The sequence below is a fragment of the Suillus plorans genome (assembly GCF_016647745.1).
Source record: "Suillus plorans strain S12 chromosome Unknown HD556scaffold_139, whole genome shotgun sequence".
NCBI classification, from domain to species: Eukaryota; Fungi; Basidiomycota; class Agaricomycetes; order Boletales; family Suillaceae; genus Suillus; species Suillus plorans.
In genome coordinates this window covers 16,082-38,033 of record NW_024537523.1, presented here as the reverse complement: position 1 = coordinate 38,033, position 21,952 = coordinate 16,082, and the positions used below count along the sequence as shown (strand labels likewise).

General features: G+C 47.8%; 7 protein-coding genes across 7 annotated transcripts; 6 read left to right on the top strand and 1 right to left on the bottom strand.

Annotated features, from left to right (window-relative positions):
• Positions 1-89: 89 nt before the first annotated feature.
• On the top strand, positions 90-1,201 carry HD556DRAFT_1435428 (polysaccharide lyase family 14 protein; the record flags this gene model as incomplete). The annotated part of the gene is made up of 5 exons (XM_041305432.1): positions 90-498; positions 552-639; positions 688-887; positions 934-1,047; positions 1,125-1,201. 5 exons carry the CDS (start codon positions 90-92, stop codon positions 1,199-1,201), a joined length of 888 nt encoding a protein of 295 aa, XP_041152028.1.
• Positions 1,202-2,566: 1,365 nt separating this feature from the next.
• HD556DRAFT_1427474 (pyridoxal phosphate-dependent transferase) lies at positions 2,567-4,406 on the top strand. Its single transcript, XM_041304658.1, has 5 exons — positions 2,567-2,719; positions 2,780-3,118; positions 3,169-3,183; positions 3,237-3,378; positions 3,433-4,406. The coding sequence occupies exons 1-5, from the start codon at positions 2,661-2,663 to the stop codon at positions 4,156-4,158; spliced, it is 1,281 nt and encodes a 426-aa protein (XP_041152027.1). The 5' UTR covers positions 2,567-2,660; the 3' UTR covers positions 4,159-4,406.
• Positions 4,403-7,755, top strand: HD556DRAFT_212135 (acyltransferase ChoActase/COT/CPT). The gene is made up of 14 exons (XM_041309915.1): positions 4,403-4,880; positions 4,961-4,978; positions 5,048-5,354; positions 5,409-5,475; positions 5,525-5,634; positions 5,689-5,985; positions 6,044-6,123; positions 6,182-6,564; positions 6,616-6,719; positions 6,780-6,889; positions 6,943-7,206; positions 7,265-7,491; positions 7,549-7,623; positions 7,677-7,755. Exons 1-14 carry the CDS (start codon positions 4,627-4,629, stop codon positions 7,703-7,705), a joined length of 2,325 nt encoding a protein of 774 aa, XP_041152026.1. The 5' UTR covers positions 4,403-4,626; the 3' UTR covers positions 7,706-7,755.
• A 193-nt stretch (positions 7,756-7,948) lies between these two features.
• HD556DRAFT_1251206 (Manganese/iron superoxide dismutase) lies at positions 7,949-8,773 on the top strand (the record flags this gene model as incomplete). The annotated part of the gene is made up of 4 exons (XM_041298990.1): positions 7,949-8,153; positions 8,249-8,439; positions 8,497-8,634; positions 8,690-8,773. The coding sequence occupies 4 exons, from the start codon at positions 7,949-7,951 to the stop codon at positions 8,771-8,773; spliced, it is 618 nt and encodes a 205-aa protein (XP_041152025.1).
• Positions 8,774-11,360: 2,587 nt separating this feature from the next.
• HD556DRAFT_1427453 (uncharacterized protein) lies at positions 11,361-14,075 on the top strand. The gene is made up of 6 exons (XM_041304657.1): positions 11,361-11,460; positions 11,510-11,859; positions 11,912-12,500; positions 12,555-12,864; positions 12,914-13,255; positions 13,308-14,075. Coding segments are annotated over exons 1-6 (2,274 nt in total). The 5' UTR covers positions 11,361-11,458; the 3' UTR covers positions 13,989-14,075.
• A 569-nt stretch (positions 14,076-14,644) lies between these two features.
• On the bottom strand, positions 14,645-15,057 carry HD556DRAFT_1531981 (uncharacterized protein; the record flags this gene model as incomplete). Its single annotated transcript, XM_041309518.1, has 2 exons — positions 14,951-15,057; positions 14,645-14,904 (listed from the first exon to the last, which is right to left on the bottom strand). The coding sequence occupies exons 1-2, from the start codon at positions 15,021-15,023 to the stop codon at positions 14,645-14,647; spliced, it is 333 nt and encodes a 110-aa protein (XP_041152023.1). The 5' UTR covers positions 15,024-15,057.
• On the top strand, positions 14,915-16,577 carry HD556DRAFT_1427447 (uncharacterized protein). Its single transcript, XM_041304656.1, has 6 exons — positions 14,915-15,352; positions 15,409-15,597; positions 15,654-15,849; positions 15,898-16,051; positions 16,103-16,265; positions 16,317-16,577. Exons 1-6 carry the CDS (start codon positions 15,179-15,181, stop codon positions 16,359-16,361), a joined length of 921 nt encoding a protein of 306 aa, XP_041152022.1. The 5' UTR covers positions 14,915-15,178; the 3' UTR covers positions 16,362-16,577.
• Positions 16,578-21,952: the final 5,375 nt, after the last annotated feature.

Sequence of the window (21,952 nt, the reverse complement as noted above, 5' to 3'; positions counted from 1 at the left end):
TAATTTTGCTCTTATTCTTTTCACACCAGGTTTTTCATATATCTTGCCATCTCGACGGTATTATCATATAGGACCGAGCGGCATTGAGTATGCTTTCGCCTTGGTCACAACTATTCCCAATCAGCAGCTTTCACCTAGGATTCACGACTTTTTCGCCCTCTCCTGCATCAATTGACGAGCACCATGTCATTTCAGTCCGTCTCGCAGATTCTCCTCTTGGGATATACAAAATCACGCGCTCGTTGACTCACGAGGTTGTATGCCCACCACCATCTCTGCATCCATCCTCGGACGACCCTCAGCTCGCTTGGCAGGCCAGATATCCCAAGGGTTCCTGCAGTCCAAAAACGGAAATCCCTGGTGGATTTGGATTTTATCTCGGTGGGCCCAAAGAAATTGTGTCCTTGTTGGAAGGCGCAAAAGAAGCAGTTTTTGGATATCGGGTGATGTTTGAGAAGGGTTGGGAGTGGGTCAAAGGAGGGAAATTGCCAGGAATATGTACGCTCATCCCTGTTTAAGTCCTGAAATGAGATATTGATGCACAATTGCAGATGGTGGTATTGGCGACATCGCCTATAGATGCTCTGGTGGACGGCAGAACGACCGTTGCAAGTGCTTTGATGTTCGTTTCATGTGGAGGTAAGTAGCACGTACCCCTTTCTGACTTGTTTCCTGATGCCTGGCTAGGCGTGATGGGCAAGGAGAAATTTACGCCTATCTACCTATAAACGAAACAAATACAAATGCACTTCTTGCGGTTCCGCCCTGCTCCAAAGCCAACCCTGATTATGGGATTTCAGTCGGAATCGGCGCATGGATCTTTGGGTCAGGTGTCTGGACAACTATCGCACAACGTGTTCAACTTAATGATATCGGCAGAGCTGATGGTAAGGCGTAGTGATCGCTGGAGTAATACTGAATCTCGTGTCCTAGGAGAACTCCAGCTCTGGATTAACGGCGAATGTGTGATTCACGCAAAGGGGCTAATTTTCCGAGAGGACGAGGCATCCCATATCAAGGGCATGCATTTTCAGACGTTTTTTGGAGGTGCGCGAATTCTTCCGTTGCTTGTTGTCTGGTAAATGCTTTTCGGTTGCAAATTGGTTTCTCATATTATTGATCAGGACATGAGTCTGATTGGGCATCACCCAAAGATCAACATGCTTGGTTTTCCGATGTCTCTGGAGCCGTCATTCGTTGATATATGTTTTCTGAACGAGTCTCGAGTTATTTCGCGCTCGTTCATGCTACGTGTATCCTCACAATACATCTCCAGTGAGGCATTTAGCCATATATCGACTCAACCCCCTTTTTTACTTTCTTTCGTTTGAAATGTTTGTCATGACACACATGCAGTACACCTTCCAGTTTATTTTTGAACGTGCCTTAATGTACTCCCATTGACCTCTTGGTAGATAATATATGTAGGTATCACCGGTCATTCATTACAACAATACTGCAGCAAGTGATTTCGACTCGGAGCTGCCCCACCAGGGAAGGTCGTTCGTACAGTAAGCACATTGTGCATATTCACCTTATGCAATTCCTTTGCCTCCACAGTGCGACCCAGCAGCAAACAGAGATAGTCTTTAGCACACCAGCTTTCTCGTCAAGTACTGACGAGCTGGCTCATAGCTGACTATTCCCAGCGCGAACTTACGATATTTGTCAACTGAGCGAGAAGTCCGTATGACCACTGGAGCAAATGGGCAGTCGTAAATCTAGGAGATACGATGAACCGAAAGTTCCATCATGTTGTGACTCTAACTTGCTCTCATAAACCAAACATCGTTCTTCATCTGCTCCACATCCAAGGGATCCGCGAGGCGCACAATGCAGATATTTGCATTACGACACCACCTGAACATTGAGCGTATAGCCTCATCGAGCTCCGTGCTCACTGCTGTTTATTTTGTCCATGCCAATTGGTGTCCTAGTTCCGTCGCCTTCTCGCAAAACTTCGACAAGTTTTGAAACCCATCTTTACCACATTCCAAGACTTCCTAGTGGTGATCGAGACTTGTTGAGAGGATGAATGCTATCTAGACATGTTCACCCGCACCTTCTCGTCTGTAGAATGAAATGGTAGCGCATCCCACTCATCTTGTTCCAAAGCATCCTCCTCTATTTTCAACTGCGGGTGCGTGGCGAGTCTCTCGCAAGCCACGTACGCATCATAGAAGTTCGGAGGGATCGAGCGCACAATGAAAACGTACAAACATCTTCATTGAAACGGTGGACGGTATTGGTGGGGGACTGTGATCGCTGCTTGTATCCTCTTGGTTGAACAGCGTTTCAAAACTCCACCGCCCGAGGATCAGACGGTCTACGAGTCACGACTCGAACGAATCTGTTCGACGGGTTTCTTTCCAATTACACTAGCACTGGGCAAAGATGCTTGTCTCCTGCATGGTTATTGTCTAGGGTATAGAATAAAATAGCCTAGGCCTGTGAGTACAAAGATTTTAGCGTCCATTAAATTGTGTGATTACCGTGCGTTGGACCTTGGTGAATATGAAACGGAGCGCCATAAAGGAGGGTGGTAAGTTTAATATTACCGTTCTTCCCATGCTCGCCTTGACTGACCACTACATCTCGAATCCCACCAAAAATTGGGGACAGTACTTGTTGGAATTCCACCATACGATAAATCGTTGCTAATGTCGTCCTCGTTGTCCTTCCGGTTGTCACGTGGAGTTTTGAGCACAATATCACCTCCGTGTGTACTTGCATCAAGAGCCTTCACATAAAAACTTATCTGACTGAAGACATGCCGCAGTATCCCGCACGCAAAATCATGGGGAGTAGGGTATAAGCCGACAAAAACACGGCCCTTGCTCGACATGTCGCAAGGTGTTCCAGGAACTCCTCCATCTAAGGCTCTTCTCGACGCTCTATCACACTCATCGTCTTCTCCGGGATCATCAGGATACTGCCATGTTCTCGGAGAACATACCCTTCGTTCTGCCTTTGCGGAGGAGATGAAGACAGTATACGGACCAGATATAGATGTCACCCAAGACGACATTGCTATCACGGCTGGGTGCAATATGGCATTTGTTGCGACTGTGATGTGTCTTGCTGATCCAGGAGATGAGATTATTCTGCCAGTTCCATGGTACGTTTGTCACCTCTCCTTTGTGGTCCCGCTCAAAAGACGTCGAGTAGGTATTTCAACCACCAGTATGGTAGTTTACTCACCGAGTCTGCTCTCATTTGCCTGATTACTTGCCCAGAATGAGCTTGAATCTTCTCGGCATCAAAACAGTTCCACTATATACTCGCGCTAATGAGGGCTTCCTTCCTTCAGCGAGCGACTGCGAGAAGTTAATCAACCCGCGGACAAAAGCAATTGCGCTTGTGACTCCAAATAACCCAGTTCGTCCCTTCAAGTTGCTGGTTGACGTGCGTTAACTCATAACCACCGTACAGACAGGTGCAACTTATTCTCCAGACTTGCTTTCAAAGTTCGCCGAGCTCGCACATAAACACAAGATTGCTCTTGTCCTCGATGAGACTTACCGGGATTTTGTGGACATTATGCCCCCGCACACCCTTTTCTCTCCATTTCAGACAGAGGTGTCGAAGTCCTCTTGGTCATGGAGATTCAACGTTATCCATCTCTTCTCCTTTTCCAAGTCTTACTGCTTCCCTGGACATCGGCTGGGTTTGATTGCAGCGTCACCCGACCTCTTGAAACATGTCACCACCACGCTCGACTGCCTACAAATATGTGCACCACGCCCTCCACAATTAGCTCTTGCTTCTCCAGGCTTGCTACCTATATTGCGTCAGTCAATACAAGCCAGTGCTCGATCGCTTAAAATACGCCACAATATTTTCCGCACACATCTCCCTCCCGGTTGGACGATCGGATCGCAGGGTGGTTATTTCGCCTTTGTAAGGCACCCTTTTGTTGGGATCCCTGCAATCACACTATGCCAGCGACTTGCAGAAGAACTCGGCGTTTTAGCCCTTCCCATACAGTTCTTCTGCGATGACAGCGTCGAATCTGAACTCGAGTCACTTGGTCAGTCGAAGATGGATTGGGAGCGTTGGATCAGATTCTCAGTGGCAAATGTGAGCGATGACATGGTCAAACAAGTATGTGGGCGACTGCATGAGTGCGAGCAGCACCTCGGTTTGACAGCAGAGTAGTCCAAATTAGTTTGTGCTCACAGATTGGGCCACTTGTTGCCACACATACTCGAGGTGATTTTGCCGCGGCATCTTGAGGACGGCTCAGAATGATCCGTATCCGGCTTGTTGAAAACCCGGTACCTTGCCGTGATTTGGGTATGTGTCTGAATCGCCCAAGCGCTAAGGTACCCGTATATGTATGAGATGGAGTTTGAGCGCACACGCGAGACAGATAGGTTGAGTTGAATCAGAATGGCCGCTGTAAGTCCCGGCCGAGTAGATCCTTAGCCAAGAAAATCAGTGACAGTAACGCTTAGCTCATGTTGATCATGGGTCACCAGGGTGTTCCAGCTATGTAGCTCCGCGCTTTCAGGAATCAGAATCAAAGCCTAATCTGTCATATTGTTCACTCCAGAAACTACAAATTGTCAAATGACTAATTAGCGCGGTGCCTACTCTCCTTCTCTCTGCGTGGCCACTGCCAATATGATGGCAACTCCAACTCCAACCTTCCGCACAACTACTCCCCCTCCTGGACGCACCTTTGCGAACCAGCATACCCTGCCGAAGCTCCCAGTTCCATCTCTCGATGACACTTGCAAGCGCTACTTGACCGCTCTTCGAGGTCTCCAGGACGACAAGGAACATGCTGCCACTCAACATGCTGTTCGAACTTTCTTAGATGGCGAAGGTCCCGCTCTACAGGGGAGATTGAATGAGTGGGCTCAAGAGAAAGCAAGGTGAGTTTTGTCCATCGCTATTCGAACTGCTGCATCATGACTTTCCGGATCTCGTCTTGCAACCCTTTCGTTGCTCGCAGTTATATCGAGGACTTCTGGTGAGTTTCTCTTATCTTACCTTTAGGTACTTCTTCTAATCATAGGTATTTCATCCTTATGGTGGGTAGGTATGAAAGTTATCTCTCGCACAGCGATCCTGTAGTACTTGCTCTCAACCCGTTTTTTGTCCTCGAGTGCGTTTCATGTGATTTTCATTTGACTTCTAAAACCCTCCTTAAATCCACCGCCCGCAGGAATGATCCTACTCCGGATCGGGGCTCTCAGCTACCCCGCGCTACGGCTCTTATCATATCGTCATTAGGCTTTATTCATGATCTCCGCCAAGGTCAACTTGACCCCGATGTCGTACGTGGTTGCGCACTAGATATGGATCAGTACAGTAGATTGTTCGGGACTGCTCGTATACCAACAGAGGTATGTCTCGCAAAATCATACCTGAACTCAAACCAAATCTGTCCGTTCGGCCAGCGTGGCTGCAAGATGCTCGTGAACAATGCAGCTCGTCATATAGTGGTTTTGCGGAGGGGACAGTTCTGTTAGTTGGACATGCTAGCCCATGTATTTAGCCACTAATATCTCACTAGATTGGTTTGACGCCCTTGACGAGGATAACCGACCTCTGTTGACCGAACGTGAGGTTCTTCGCAACCTCCAAGCCATCTGCAAGGACGCTGACAAGACTCCAATCACTGAGGTCAGGACTCATTGAACAACACTTATCTATTTCCTCTGACTGTGGCTCATCAAGGTTGCTCGTACGGCTATTGGTGTTCTCACTACCGAGAATCGGAAAACTTGGTCTTCCCTTCGACATGAACTCGTGCAGGATAAGACCAATGCAGCTTGCCTGCGTCTGGTCGATGATGCTTTGTTTGTGGTCTGCTTGGATGATGCAGCCCCAGGTCGCGATGGCATCGGCGCGCTCGCTCAAACCGGCGAAAAGGGAGAAGACCTCGCTGCCCTATGCAGTAATTTCCTTTGCGGAACTTATGACCTGCGGGAAGGTGTGCAGGTTGGCACGTGTACTAACCGGTGGTATGACAAAGTGAGTCGGCGTTCACGATGCTTATCGGTAATTGATCTGATTCGTTATTTGATTTAAGCTGCAAATCATTGTGTGTGCGGATGGTGCCGCCGGCATCAACTTTGAACATACTGGCGTTGACGGCCACACGGTTTTAAGGTACCTCTTAGTCGCCTCAGACTATTTTATTACTACTATATGCTCATGTTGCGATCAGGTTTGCTGCAGATGTCTTCACTGAAGGCCTCATGCTGCTTGCGCGTTCAATCAATCCCTCCGCACCCACTCTATTCCACGCATCCCTTTCTCCGCACGCTAAGTCCTATAGGCCTCCCAAGTCGATAGCCGGCGGCAAATCGCCAGCATCCTCTCAAAGTTTCTCATATGATACCTCACCTTCTAAACTCATGTGGACACTGACTCCCTCAATTCGAGTTGGCATCCGGTATGCTGAGACACGGCTGAGTGACCTCATATGTCAGAATGATTGTCAGGCGCTCGAGTTTAAGGGCTATGGAAAGAATTTTATTACGAGTCATGGTTTCAGCCCCGATGCGTTTGTGCAGATGGCTTTCCAGGCGGCATACTTCGGGCTTTATGGTCAGGATGCGCTCCAGATAGGTTGTAACCTTAATACTGACATTGTGATAGGGAGAACGGAGTGTACTTATGAACCTGCAATGACGAAAGCCTTCCTTCACGGGAGGACTGAAGCTATCCGGACAGTGCAACCAGAGAGCGTGGACTTCACGAAGGTAAGCACCTATACAAGCATTGGGTTCTTCTTTCTTACTGGTTTCCATTCATCTATTTAGATATTTTTCTCGGAGTGTTTGCCTGATGAGAAGATCCGTAAATTGCGCAAGGCATGTGATCGACATGTACAACTTACGAAGGAGTGCAGCCAGGGCTTGGGCCAAGACCGGTCGGTTCTCCTGTCAGCCGTACCCCCATTTCAGTATTGATGGCTTCTTGCAGACACTTGTATGCATTATACTGCTTGCATCAGCGCCAGGCGACAGGAAACCTTGACCCTTCTCCTGATGACCCGATCCCGAACGGAAACATTCAAAAGAATATCCTTCCATCAATCTTCGCTGACCCGGGCTGGGGTCTACTAAGTACGTCCATTCTGTCCACTTCAAACTGTGGAAACCCTGCATTGCGCTTGTTCGGATTCGGGCCCGTTGCGGCTGATGGGTATGGCATTGGATATATTATCAAAGAGAATGGGATTAGTGTGTACGCCACAATTCTCATTATCCATCGGCGTGTCATTGAGACTGACGAATTCTTACAGCGTCGCTTCATCGAAGCATCTACAGACGCGCCGATTCCTGGATACCCTCCAGGGATATCTGTTAGAAGTTCAGAGGATCTTAATCCAGCTCCATCGCTCTGCAAATGAACGCCCAGCGCCATTTGTTGATCACTCTGGCATCCTCCGTGACTCTAAGACTGGTCGGCCAATCAACGGCCACGATTACGGGTCAGACGAATCGGGCAGCGACTATGGGGATACTATGCGTGAGTCATTTGATTATGCGCAGCTTTTGGTAGGCTTACTAATACTTATATTCTTAGCTAGTTATTCGTTCTTTGACAGTGGTGATATCGAACTGCTCGGGCGCCACAAGAGAAGTCCGTATGCAAATATTGGTGTGTCTGACCTCTGCAATGTTTTACCAGCGCTGATTAACTCCGGCATGTAGGAAAAGTCCTCCCGCTTTCCGATTATTGACAGAAAGTGGCTAAATGTTGTATGTACAAGTATGGGAAAATATATTTTAGCCTACATTTTGCGTGTATCACTGCATTTATGATGTATCTGATGTCAGAGTTATAATCGTATGACGTGGGCTAGTAACACGTATGCGGCGTTGATAAACAAACGACAACTGAGATAAATGGATGATATCAGTCTCCTATCATATTCCCACTCTCTTGAGCTCACCACCACTGTCTCTGTATCATCGAAGCCATCATGTCCACACACACTCTCCCTGATCTCCCATACTCCTATGATGCTCTCGAGCCTTTCATTTCGAGGCAGATCATGGAGCTTCATCACAAGAAGCATCATCAAACCTATGTGAACGCTCTCATTGCTGCTGAGGCTAGCTACGCAAAAAGTTCTACCCCCAGAGAGCGCATCGCCCTCCAGGCAGCACTCAAGTTCAACGGTGGTGGTAAGCCTTCATACTTACTTCAGGCGCTAGATGCGTTAATTGGCTTATCGCTCGTCATCGATCGCGATCTCACGTCATCCATTACACATACTTAGGTCATATCAACCACTCTTTGTTCTGGAAGAACCTAGCGCCTGCCTCCAGTGAGGGCAAGGGTAATGGTGGTTCCTTGAAGGCTGGTCCTCTTAAGGACGCCATCGAGCAGACCTTCGGGTCGCTCGATGCGCTCAAGAAGGAGTTCAATGCCACCACCGCTGGTATTCAAGGTTCCGGATGGGGCTGGCTCGTAAGTTTCTTATTTCCACACACGAATGATGTAGCGCTCATGGCGCTTCACACTTAGGGTTTGAACCCCACCACCAAGCGCCTCGAGGTCACCACGACTGCAAACCAGGACCCGCTTCTGACGCACATCCCTATCATTGGGGTTGATATCTGGGAGCATGCTTTCTACCTCCAGTATCTCAACGTTAAGGTTGATGTGAGTCATCATTATTCGTTTGGAGCGAGAGGCACTTCATTGATCACATCTATAGTATCTGAATGCCATCTGGAGCGTTATCAACTTCGAGGAGGCTGAAAAGAGGTTCACGGAGGGTCTTTCTTCTAGCAAGCTGTAAGCTTCTGAAGGTGACAGAATAAAATGAAAGAGAAATGAATTCGCGCCATGTTGTATTATCGACACGTTACTACTTATCGCAATGAATTGTGTCTATCATTGATCGTTCTAGGCCAACGCTCCGATGAGTTTGATTATCTATCTATTGAAAAACGTGCACAGGTTTGTTACTTGTCTGACATTTCAGTACTGTTAGCCCTTTGTTATCACAAGGAAGCCAGCGGGAATCCTTCCGAGGCAAAGAGTGCCTGGAGAAAATTACTACGTGCTAGGCGGGGATAGGTATCAAATCGGTAACAGCGACTTGTTTCACTCTACCAAATAAGTTTGCGTTCTGTTCGGATTGGCTCCTCACTGAAGGGTGCACCGGTGAGGGTCCCTACAATGTGACAGAAGAAATGAAAGTCTGGCTAGCGTACCATCGCATCGGGTGCCTGAACGAATATGGATGACAACTGATGCGGCTTAACAGCGCACTATATAGATTCCCCACCCGACAAGCCTCAAGAGTGGGAACTCAAGGTGGAGCAGCTCGCATTCACACCCATTCACGGCAATCATAGCGGTGCAAACATTGGCAAGATTTTGATTGAGAATATAGATAAATATGATCTCCGCACCAAGCTTGGGTGGTTCACCGCAGATAACGCTACTAACAATGATACTGCCATCGAGATGGTTGCTGGCTCTATCGACCCTTCTGGCGAGAAGTGGAAACCAATTGAGCACCGAGTACGGTAAGTGTGTCTATTAAATACTTAAGTCAAGATTACTGATCAGCACTCAGTTGTATGGAGCACGCGCTGCATCTAGCAGCAAAACACTTCGTCGAAGAAGTGGCTCCTACGCCTGCAAGCGCCTTGCACAAGAAGGCAGGTCAGGCTGAGGACGATGACGACGATGATGACGAAAGTGTCGAATTCGACATTGGTGACACCATCGGCAAGGCACTCGCATTCGTCGCACAAGTAAGTACTCAAGTACTCATCTAACTGTCGTTGTATACTGACATGACACTGTTTAGGTTCGGAAGTCCCCTCAAGCGCGCGCCTTCCTTCAGAAGTGTTGCGCGGAAGTGAATGAGCCCACCTTAGAACTCTCAAAATGGATTCGCACACGCTGGGCATCGCTTTTCAACATGCTGCAGCGTATTTTTCAATTGCGCAAAGTAAGTGCTCTACTATACTAATGACTACATGAATACATTGCTCACTTGATTTGTCAGGGAATAAACAGATTCATCCAGCTCGCTGACGAGAGTGACGAGGTCCCAAATTTGAAGGGCAAGTTATACGCGGATTTCAGACTTTCAGCACCTGAATGGACCAAGTTGGAGCTGATGCGTGAAGTCCTCCAGGAGCCCGCAGACGCTCAACAGAGTTTCTCAGCGACACGTGAACCAACCGTATGGCGGACTATCCCAGTGCTCGAATGTCTTCAAGAGACACTGCAAAATATGGCAGGCGCGTCAAAATTCAACCGCTTCTCAACAGCTATTGAAGCTGGTGTCATCAATCTCCGCAAGTGGTATGGTAAGACTGATGACACGGACGCATATTTCATTTGCCTAGGTATGTATCATATTTATTTTAATATGTTCGATTGACATTTACCTTTTGGTGTAGCGCTCGACCCCAACTACAAGGTCGCATATGCACGTGACAAATGGGCCCCTCATTTTTTCAACAAAGGCATGCAATGCCTCGAGAGAGTCGTATGTCGCTCATCACTCTTTTATGTCAATTGTATACTAATATTACATAGTTCAATATGTATGATAACACTAGTACTTCCTCGCAGACTCCTGTAGGGCCGTCTGTTACTGCACCTCCCTCACTTGCTCGCCAAGGCTTGTATGGCCATAACTGGATGCGCAACTCTGTGAAATCACGTATCGTGAATGATACAGCCACGCGAAGGCCTCGTCAAGAACTCGGGGACTATCTGGACGCACCGCTTGAGGATGTTGACAATGTAGTGGCCTGGTGGGGGGTATGTCTCATTGTTTTATTCGTGTTGCTTGCATACTAACAAACTTTCAAGCACCATTCTGTGCAATACCCGACTGTCTCCCGCATCGCGAAGGACTACCTGGCCATTCAGGGCTCGGCTGTTGCGTCCGAGCGAGCGTTTTCAAGCGGCGGCATTACTGGGACCGCACGTCGCGGCAGCTTGCAACCAACAACATTCGAGGCTCTTCAATTGCTCAAGAGTGCATACCGTCAAGGGCATATCTCTGCGACAGCCCAGGCTGAGTTTGTCGCTCCGTATGATAACCGCATTGTGAAGGAAGGGTCCTAGTAGCTATTGACACTGTACACATTGTTTTTTTTTGCAAATTGAAGCAACGGTTCGAGGGTTCGAACGCGTCCTGAACCCGAACCGAACTCTTGCGAACGCGTTCGAAGGGGTCCAGTCCTAGGTTCAGCCATCTGGCCTGAACCTGACCAATGGTCGAGTTCGGGGTTCGCAGATATAGGGCAATGAACCCGACCGAACCGAACTTCGGCACCACTACTGATGCCCATACTATTGACAACACGGTAGTATTTCAGCGCCACTCGCTTAGTAAGCCATTGTTTGAGCCCCTTTGAAGCTCGAACTGCATTCTTGCCGTTCAACTTGAAGCTCCCTTGTCTTTCATTACCCGCCACGCGCGCATTCTGGTCGTTGCTAGAACCCGCAAATGTTCGTACTTGCACTTGATGAGTCTAGGCATTCAACTAACGTCACGTAGGGTCGAGTCGGCCATGGTTGATTTCTATGCCGTGCTGGGGAATGAACATTACCTCATTTCAGTATCTGCAAAGAGTAAAATCATACATATCTTCGAATATCTCAAGTCACACTATGACGAAACCCATCCAGTCCTGAAGAGGATCTCGTATAAGCGATGCAAGTTCTACAAACTCAAGAACCCTGTATTAGTTCCCGACGAGGATTCCGTGGACAAGGCCGACATGATCAAACAATGTCTGGATGAGCAAAATTGGACAGAAGTGTTACCGGATAGACGTTTGAAAGTACTGGGATCAGAACTAAACGACGATCATATTTTTTTGGTGGTCAAGCCTCCACGACCTGAAGGTGCGCCACTGCTGTATCTATTGATAATTGACATTCTCATACTCTGCTTCAGAGGAGATAGATAAAGCCATTGAAGATGTGCTTGAGAAAGACGAAGAGCTTTTTCGTCACTTGCAAGTCACTGTAACAAAGCTGCAATCATGGACCAAGCAAGACATTGAACATAACTTGGACGGTGGCACCTGGCTGACTCATAGCCAAGAACGACCAGATTCAATCACTGAGATAGAGGCTCGACTAGGTCGAGTGCGCATATACGCTGCATTACAAAACGACCCGTTATACGATGGGGACTCTCCGAGACTGTCATCAGGCTCAACCCCGTCAACTACCCCAATCGCACACAATAGATCCATCCCCCTCCCGGATGCGATGAGGGACTTAGAAAATGCCTCCAGTTACCGGGCACTCTTTGACGACGTATTTAGAGCCACTCTATTCACGCCCACCGAGGAGAGCCCTGGCGATGTGAAGGATACCCGGGAATTCGCAGCTTTCTTCAGCATCCTCCGTTCTTATCACCAAGACTGCCGTCTTCTGGTGAACGACTCCTCCTCCTCCCAGAAGGCTAGCAATTTTACTGTACATTTCATATCGCCGCCTTTCTTTTCCCATCGTAGTGAACATTTTAAATACAAAGAGTAAGTGAAATCAATTCGTTGTTACAGTCCAACTGACCATCATGAATTTCTCAGGCAGATGCCTTGGGAATTTCCCATCTTCCTGAATACTCGGGATAATCCCAACGTCTGGTGCAAATTCTGCCCAACCAGCGATTGCATGGTTTCGTCTACTTCGTTTCTTTGTCCCTTCATGATCTGTGAAGTGGTTTCACAGAAAAACGAGTCCGATCGACTCCGCATGCTAATTCAAGGCATCGCTCTTGCACGCGTAGGACAATGTTTCATGCCAGACGGAGAGAAATTCTTCCTTGTGGCAATTTATCTCCGTGCAAATTTGACTGCCGAAAGATATATCATTACCCAGCCTGGTGCAGATAGAAGGGTCTGTCGCTCTGTTTGTCGTTGCTTTTTGTTTCTTACATGGAGGCCAGGTATTCATTGCCCAGAAAGATTTTGACCTTACAAAGGCCAATGAGGCAGTCGCATTCCTTCGTGAGATGTACAACCTCGCGCAGGAGCTCGACGATTTAGCGGGCAAACTTGATCCAAAGAACAAGAAACGCCTTGGGAACATCAAAGTTGCCGCGTCTAAGGTGATTTCTCTTACGTCACAGGCTCAGCACAACAAAACACCAAGAACGACATTGGCCTCCATCCCTGAAGAAAATCGTGAAGCCAGTGGCGCTCAGGATGATCTCGGCGTCTTTGATGCTGATGACATTCAAGGTATTTTGAAAAAGATGGATTACCAGATCTCGTTCATTGTGTTTGGGGTGTGTACTACCGCAATCAACAATATAGTAACACTAACAAGACATTTTACAGCATCCGTTCCTCGCCTTGGTGTCATATATCGAGGATGATTCTCAACAAGGATATCTCAAATTTGTGAAAGAGGGGCAAAAAGAGATCGAGATTTTGCGATACCTCACGGGGATTGAATCTCCCTTAAACTACACCATCTCGCCAGTTCAAATCTGGCCGGTGCAAGGGGGTAACGTCGTATCAATGCCTACGGCTGGCAGCCACCTTACCAGTCTATCCAACCCCGGCGCGCACCTATGGCCTGTGGCCAAGCAGCTATTCGAAGCTGTTGACTTCATGCATCAGCATGGCGTGGCGCATCTGGATCTGAAGCCTCCAAATATCCTCGTTCCCACCGACGGCGGCCGCCTGTCTATCATCGACTTCAACAGATCCGTTCGCATCAAAGGCACTGAAACAATGTTCCGCGGGATTGTTGGCACCAGCGGATATCTTGCGCCCGAAGTCGCGGCTGGTCAAGGCCTCTACAGCGCGATCCGCGCGGACTTGTGGTCCTGTGGAAAGACATTGGAGGAGCTGTGTTCCCTGTGTAGTCCATCCAGGGATCGCAACGCGCTACTTGAAATAGCTCAAGAGCTCATGAATGACGACCCAAAACAGCGACCGATGATGTCAGATGTCTTGAAGAGGCTGGCGTATTACAAGGTCGATGCCAATACAGGACCAGGTTACTTCAGGTAACGTGCTCCATCCTTGGCGTGTATGCCGCACTGTATGCGAGCATTCGTTTAATTGTTCCGGGCAGTTTCTCCTCTGTCGCACCACCGGAAGTGCACGCTTGAGCTCAACCCGCTTGTACTACGTATACCTCAAAGTGAGCAGAAGGTAATCGGACGGACGACTCGATGGCCCAAGCGCACTGCATGCCAGTTATACCCTTGTGTAGAAGTAGGAAGGTCGATCATACCGCAATGTACCTATACCATTCGTCTGTCAGATGTTCTTAGCCAAGCTTTCTTAACTCAAGTGCGCCGCGCTCTACGTCCCTGAAGTGGTAGTTCTTGCGATTCACTTACCATTGTTTGCAATCAACCTACCATAGTGTCGCGAAATTGGAATGTCAATCGAGGCTAGTTAGATGGGGTGACGCTTACGGGGGCGCGCCCATGACACCAATTAGATAGGATATATATTCTATAAGAGAACGCTGAAGCTTGAAGGGCGGCAATCGCAGAGATATCAGGCTGTATCGCCTACGGCACATTGCCAAGAAAGCCTCTCCCGCTTGAGGGTATCGGGGAAGATGCTCGTTTCGAAACCTCTGTTGGAGACTTGAGCGGTCTCTTGAAGTACGGTTAGGAGTTAATGCGGCACTCTAAGTCCTGTCGCAGGCTCGATCATTTGTCCCTCTTCATTGCCTCTGCAGCATCCCTCTTCATACATTCCTCCATCTTCTTCGCAACCTCAATATACTCCTCAACGACATTCGACCTCTGATCCGTCCCAATATCTCCCTCAGATCGGTCTGCCTGCTCAGAAATGGGATCCATGATCTTAAACAAATGACCTCTGACCGTGCTCGTTGATGTTCGGGTCTTGAGGCTCTTAACGGTAGCCAGGTGCTCGAGTGCGAGGTCCGCATGGGGTGGATGTGCACCTGCCAGAGTTGACGATGAAGATTCCCAGATGATGCAGGAGCAAACGAGGCACGGTTGTATAAGTGCCCCTCACCCCATCCACGCCGGTCTCTCTCAGGCACTTCTCTGTAGAAACCATTCTAGTGGCTTCGTGACGCGCAGTTGCCTTTTCGAGTGGAGTCACCCGTCACGTCGCGTGGCACACTTATACAATCAAAGTAACAAGTTGATCCTCACTTGAGCCACAATTAACCCCAACCCGTGTCTCTCGCATCTGTCGGTGTATCGCACATCATGGCTCACATTTCCAAACGACGAAAGCTTTCAGACCTAACTGCAGGAGATACAAATGAATTGCTTGATAAGCTCGAGGAATTTCGTTCCAACCTTGATGAAGGAGACCAGGATTTGCCTGATGGTCTGATGGATAAACTCCAAGAACTGCGTGACAAATTGGAAGACGTTAAGGTGACGAAGGCTGAATGACGCTGAATTGTTTACAGCGCTGATCAGCCTATTCTTAGCATACTTCCTTCTCTAGGGTGGATCCAACCACGCTCCTTTCGTTGAAGATATCATCTGGTCCACTTTTTTTAGACAGCGACAAGAGGCAAGAAGTTGAAACCCTTGGATTGGCCGAATCACCAGGGTGCCTTCTGATTGGTACTACACGAGATCTGATAAATTTAGTGCGCGGCCACGTCTCAACGGTGGTACGTTACAGTGGTTGATTTTCATGATCGACTGTATATTCATTTAAACTTCAAAGACGGAAGCTGGATGTCGCATCTTGATCAACATACTCTTGTTGAGAGTTGTATCGGTCATGTGTGCGGGCGCCACGACGGTGAACATAATTCCAGAATTTTCTCTCCCTAGAACGACCTTCAACAGAGACTCTGGCAAATGTTCGTTTAGTGGCGTCGTCGACTTCCTGGTGACTAAACTCCCGACTCGGTACACCAGTTGGTTATTTTCCGTCACGCGCTAGGGTGGCTTTGAATTGTTTTTAGATTTCCTCCTGAGCGATCCGACGACAGCACTGGGGAATCCTGGGTACATCGAGGGACCAATGACGTCCAACATCTTCGAAGCCAAGCGCGATAACGCTCGGTTTGCTCTACCTCAGGCTGCAATTGCTGCGGCTTCGTATTGTCAACTGCAGGGGTCAGCTCTCTATCGTTCTACGTTATGCGAAGTAGTCTAACTTTTTGATAGCTTGTTTACCGTCAGGGGTGTTGTCACTAGCGGAGAAGAATGGATATTCTTCGTGTACGAAAGGCGTGAAGATGGTACTAGGCTAGTCCGATCTTCTCCTGAATACTCTCTGGGACATAATCTCGAAGGTCTAGCCTTGATTCTTGGCCTGTTGCGGGATTCGGTGCGACTAAATTCTCATATCTCATTTTTACATCCTCACCGTCTCGAATAGATCGACAACGCAACTAGCTCCGAGCATGTATTCTTCACTACGTGACGGGTATATGGTCATACGACACGTTCTCCTTCATAAGCTTTTTGTAGAGTATTTGTATTTGTATTTACCATCAGGGAACCCAGGAAAATAGTCATGTATAACATTTTATAGTACGCAATCACAAGCATGTGCATAATTCTGTTCGATTATGTATCACATATATAGTCATATTTATATGGGAAGCAAGAGTGATCAGCTTTGATAACAAAAGGCAATTGTTTCCTGTCAGATCCCAACTGCACCTGAGTGCAACTTTCATTACAGATGGTAACAGTGCATAATATTCATTACTTGGTGTTGAAGTATTCCATCCAATATGGTGCAACAGGCATTCCAGGGCATTGAGATGGGCAGCGCACATCTTTGGGGGTGCAGTTTCCTCCCCGGGTGGGGGCCCGCAGTCGTCCCCTCCGTTTCGGGTCCGTGGGGGGGTCGCGGGGGGGTCGCTTTTCGTCCCGGTCCAAAGCCCTGCCGCTCGTCCTTGTCTTTCCGTCCGTGGTCTCGCGACGTCCTCCGGTCGAGATCCCGGCCCGATGCGGCCCAAACGCTCGAAAATCATGGACGCGTTTGGCATCGGACCATGGGAACTTTTGGCCGGAAATCAATGTCGTGCCCCTCGTCCCGCAGAGTCCTTCCATGGTCTCATGGCATCCTCTCGTCGCATTCCCGGCTGCATGCGGTCGTAACACTCGAAAATGTGAAATCCAAAAATAAAAATACAAATATCCAAAAAAGCAAATGGCAGTAATCAAACTCGAGATCTCACAAACTTCGACGCGACAACCCATCTTCACCGCTCAACCATGACCACTTTGCTTGTCTTGGCTCAAAATGGTATATATGCTGCGACATATCTGAAAATAATTTGGGAGTGGTTTTCAACATGCCTTGCACGAGCCAAGGCTGATTCAGTCCTTTAGGCGAGACATTTGTCGCTTTTGCCCATGAGAATCTTCAGCCAGTCCGGGGGGCACTCGTTTCAGCCTTTGTCGGCAGTGGTGGCCTATTAATAGACCATGGGACTAGATCTTCATGCCTGCATGAGGCACACAGCAAGAACTCCAGGAATTTGTGGAATGTGTGTGTCCAGGATGTTAAGAACATGCTCAAGGGTCGTATCCAAAGGGCTTGGCTTCACATACCACAGAGGACACAACAGAGAATCAGTCAGCGCAGTGCGAGGCTATGGACGGCGCATGTGGAACACCTAACACTAGTCTATCACGGAAATTAAGTATAGTCGGTTATGAGACCTTCCAGGTTCCGTTCCACCAACAAAAACGGCATTCCTAGGTTTTCCCACGGTCTCACCTGGCCTTGCGGCACCAACATGGCTTTCCAAAATTGGAAAAAAACCTGGCCTTCTCAGACGGCCGCCATGCGGCCCCAACAACATGGCTTTCCAAAATTGGAAAATATCCCTCGGCCCTCTCAGACGGCCGCCCTACACATGACTTCCAAAAATATCCCTCGGCCCTCTCAGACGGCCGCCCTACGCATGGCTTCCAAAATTGGAAAACATACCATGCAATGCAACAAAATCTCAGAATATACTGGTGGTACTCTTCAGACTGCCGCCATGCATGCCCTTCATATAACTCCTCTCAACCACTCTCAGATACCATGCACACAGCAGCACTCTCAGACTGCCTTCCCATGCCTCTAATTTAAAAATGTCTGGCCCCACCACCGCCACCTTGTTCTTTCACAAAAAAAATGACCCTGTCCACGGTGGCAATCTAAGACTGCCGCTGGATGAGTAAAAAAAAAAAAGATGAACATGTAAACACTTTTACAACACCACCTTTGCTCTCACAAAAAAATGACCCTGTCCACGGTGGCAATCTACGACTGCCAGCAGTGTCATCAGATCATGCATGCAGCAGCACTCCTGTGGCATCAAAGCCCAAAGATAAGTGGGGAGCAGAAAGAAAAAACGCCATGTCTCCAGTGGCACTCTTGGACTGCCATGGTGCACATGATGAATAAAGTAATCATCCGCCCATAGCGAAGGCATAAAAGTCGATGACGGTTCCCTTTTTAAAGTTACGAGCGCATATGGGTGCTGGTAACACAGCAATGTTCAATTCAAAAATGAAAAAGCTGACATTTCAGAGACTTGATTGGCTGTAACACTCGTGCTCGCACTTGCTCTCCACTATACATAAAAAGGCCCTGCCCACAGTGGCACTCTCAGACTGCCATCCATGGGCAGGCTCTGATGTAAAATGTCCGCCATCTCCAACCTGCCTCGTGCTTGCACAAACAAATGATCCTGTCCACGGTGGCAATCTAGGACTGCCACACTGTGAATGAGATATAATTGTTTCATCACATTAAAAAAAAAGTCGATGATAGTTTTTTTGAATGAGGATGTTTGGGCTTCGCCACTGACTGTCTTTGGGACTGTCGTTGTGCATATTCTATCCCTCCCCCCTTGTCTGCTTCCGGCATGCACCATCGTTTACGTCTACCTCCCCACAATTCAGACAGTTGAAGAACTTCTTCAGGTGCACCCTCGTCTGCCTCCCCACAATTCCCTTTATCTCCTTCGGTGCAGTTCCAGGTTCAAAATGACCCTGTCCACAGTGGCAATCTAGGACTGCCACTTGGTGAATAAAGTAAACATCCGCCTGTAGCGATCAAACACAAGGTAGGCATAAAAGTCGATGTTGGCTCCTTGTTAAAGTTACGAGTGCATATAACAACAGCAATGTTCAATTCAAAAATGAAAAAGCTGACATTCCAGAGACTTGAAGATAACACTCATGCTCACACTTGCTCTCCACTGTACATAAAAAGGCCCTGCCCTCAGTGGCACTCTCAGACTGCCATCCATGGGCATGCTCTGATTTAAAATGTCTGCCACCCCAACCTGCCTCGTGCTTGCACAAAAAAATGCTCCTGTCCATGGTGACAATCTAGGACTGCCACTGTGAAATGAAAAACTTTGCAGTTTACAATATAATTGTTTCATCATTAAAGAAAAGTCGATGATAGTTTTGAATTGAGGATGTTTGTGCTTCACCACTGTAATGTGCACTCACAAACAAGAGTAAGCAATAAAAAATGACCCTGCCCCACAGTGGCACTCTGGGACTGCCACATTGTGTTAAAGCCAGAAAAGAAAAACACATGACAAGTGGTATCTTAGACTGCTACAATGTGTGATGTATGCCTGACTAACAAGCATGAGTACCAAAAAAAAAGTAAACATCCACCTCCTTCTGTGGGGGAAAAATAACCCTGCCTACAGTGGCACTCTGGGACTGCCACACTGTGAATTAATGCTCACATTGGGCCTATATATGCCACCCTCTATCTGATCCAATAAATACTTTACACCTGCCTGCATTTGGAAAGCCAAAGAAAATAAAAATAAAGCCACCCCCTAAAAACAAGTTGCACACATGAATCTATTTTTGAATCTGCCCATAGTGGCACTCTGGGACTGCCACAGTGGAAGAGCAAAAAAAACGGAAGAAATAAACATAAACAAGTCAATGCTAGTGGCACTCTGAGATGCATCACTCTATGTCTCTTCTCAAAACAATAATGCTGTCCACAGCAACATACCAAGACTATCAATCTATGCATACTCTCATTGAACCAACCCCTCCCCTTCACTTCCGTGTCTCTGTAATCATACCCAATCCACTAACCTAAAAAAAACATTGGATTCACAATTATACCTTTGGATATTGTTTCCTATGCTTGGACTATTGACCACACTTATCACTCACTATCAGCAATGGTAGCCATTCCAGACTACTTCAGCTAACCCCGGTCTGATCCGATCCGATCCGATATACGATAAGCTTCCTAATTCAATTCCTGTGCATATAACGTTAACACAGCCTATTCCTCTATTCGGTATTCCTTGTCCTCGGTATCTCGGTTATACTTACTACCGGTATGCTTACTGATCCGTTAACCTATGCTTCATTTTCCGACTCGCGCTTGATAACTTTGCTTATGCTTCATACATAGCCTCGGACACTTGCTTACTGATCTTTCTGTTATTTCCTTAGTATATAAACTCTTGTATATGTCCTGTAGTTCCTCAGTCTGAATATCATATTAGTCCTCGCACTAGATCTCACTCTAAGTCCTCATATCAGTTCTAGTCTATCGACTTAGTCAAATATCCATCTCGGGCCTAGGGGAGCTCCGCTTATCCACTCATCCACTCATCCGCTCATCCGATCCTCCGAAGTTTCCAGACGTTCGTCCGAAACTTTCCCACGGCCCTCCGGACCTATTCTGCTTCAGACTTTGTCCTTGCAGCCTTTCCTCTGTTTGCTTCTACTTAGGACTTGTCCTAAGTAGCCATTACACGTATCCGTATCAGGACAAAACCTCATCGTAATTTCCGGAAATTCCTCCGGAAGTTACTTGCACTCGTCTGGAAAGTCCTTCCGAACTTTCCCGCGCTTCGGATGTCCTTCGGACGTCCTTGGACTTTCTTCGGACATCATTCTGAAATTAAGGGCACATACTCGGGTAAGGGGCGCAGCCCACGAGCTGAAGCCAAGCCCCTCGGAATCAGTCCTACCCTTTGTGCATGGTCTTAACAACTCCCAAAACCCTATGGTAGAGCCCAAAAATGGTCAAGGCATCAATGAGCCCTGAGATATATCATATATACATATATAGTAGCAGTGTTCTGAAAAAAGTAAACAAAAATTTAAAATGAAACACAGCAGGTTCAAACTCACGCATTCCACTTGGAGCATTCTAATTTCATAATGAAGCTATACTGTTAGTGCATTGCTAACGGTATATCATCTCATCATGTCATATCCCGTATTCCGGACCTACATCTGATGATGTTCCCACACCTCATCCGGACATCCGGATCCCCTATCCATGTCTCCAGACCTTCAGCTTCTCTATTTGCCCAATTCCCAGATCCGATGTCCAGACATCTGATTTGACATCCATATCTCCGGATCCAACCTATCTGTCATGTCCGAACTCAAACCTTAAATCAGTGCTCATCCCCTTATGGTAATCACCTGTCTCCGGACTTCCAAACATCCAGATCTGACCCACATCTATCTTCCGTGCCATATCACATATTATTCCTCGCACTAGTCTTCACACTAAGTCCTCGTCTCAGTTCTAGTCCTCCGACTTAGTCATTATCCACCTCAGGCCTAGGGAGGAATTCCCTAGGCCGGAGCTCTGCTCCCCCGATCCTCCGATCCTCCGCTCATCCTATCCTCTACTTCATCTGTTCCTCCGTTCCTCTGAGTTTCCGGAAGTTCCTCTGGAACTTTCCCGCACTCATCCAGAAGTTTCTTGCACTCATATGGAAAGTCCTTCCAAACTTTCCCGCGCTTCGGAAGCCATTACACGTATCTGTATCAGGACGAAACCTCGTTGTAATTTCCAGAAGTTCACACTCATCCGGAAGTTTCTCGCACTCGTACGGAAAGTCCTTCCGAACTTTCCCGAGCTTCGGATGTCCTTCAGACGTCCTTGGACTTCCTCTGGACGTCATTCTGAAATTAAGGGCACATACTCGGGGTAAGGGGTGTAGCGCACGAGCTGAAGCCAAGCCCCTTGGATCCAGTCCTACCCTTTGT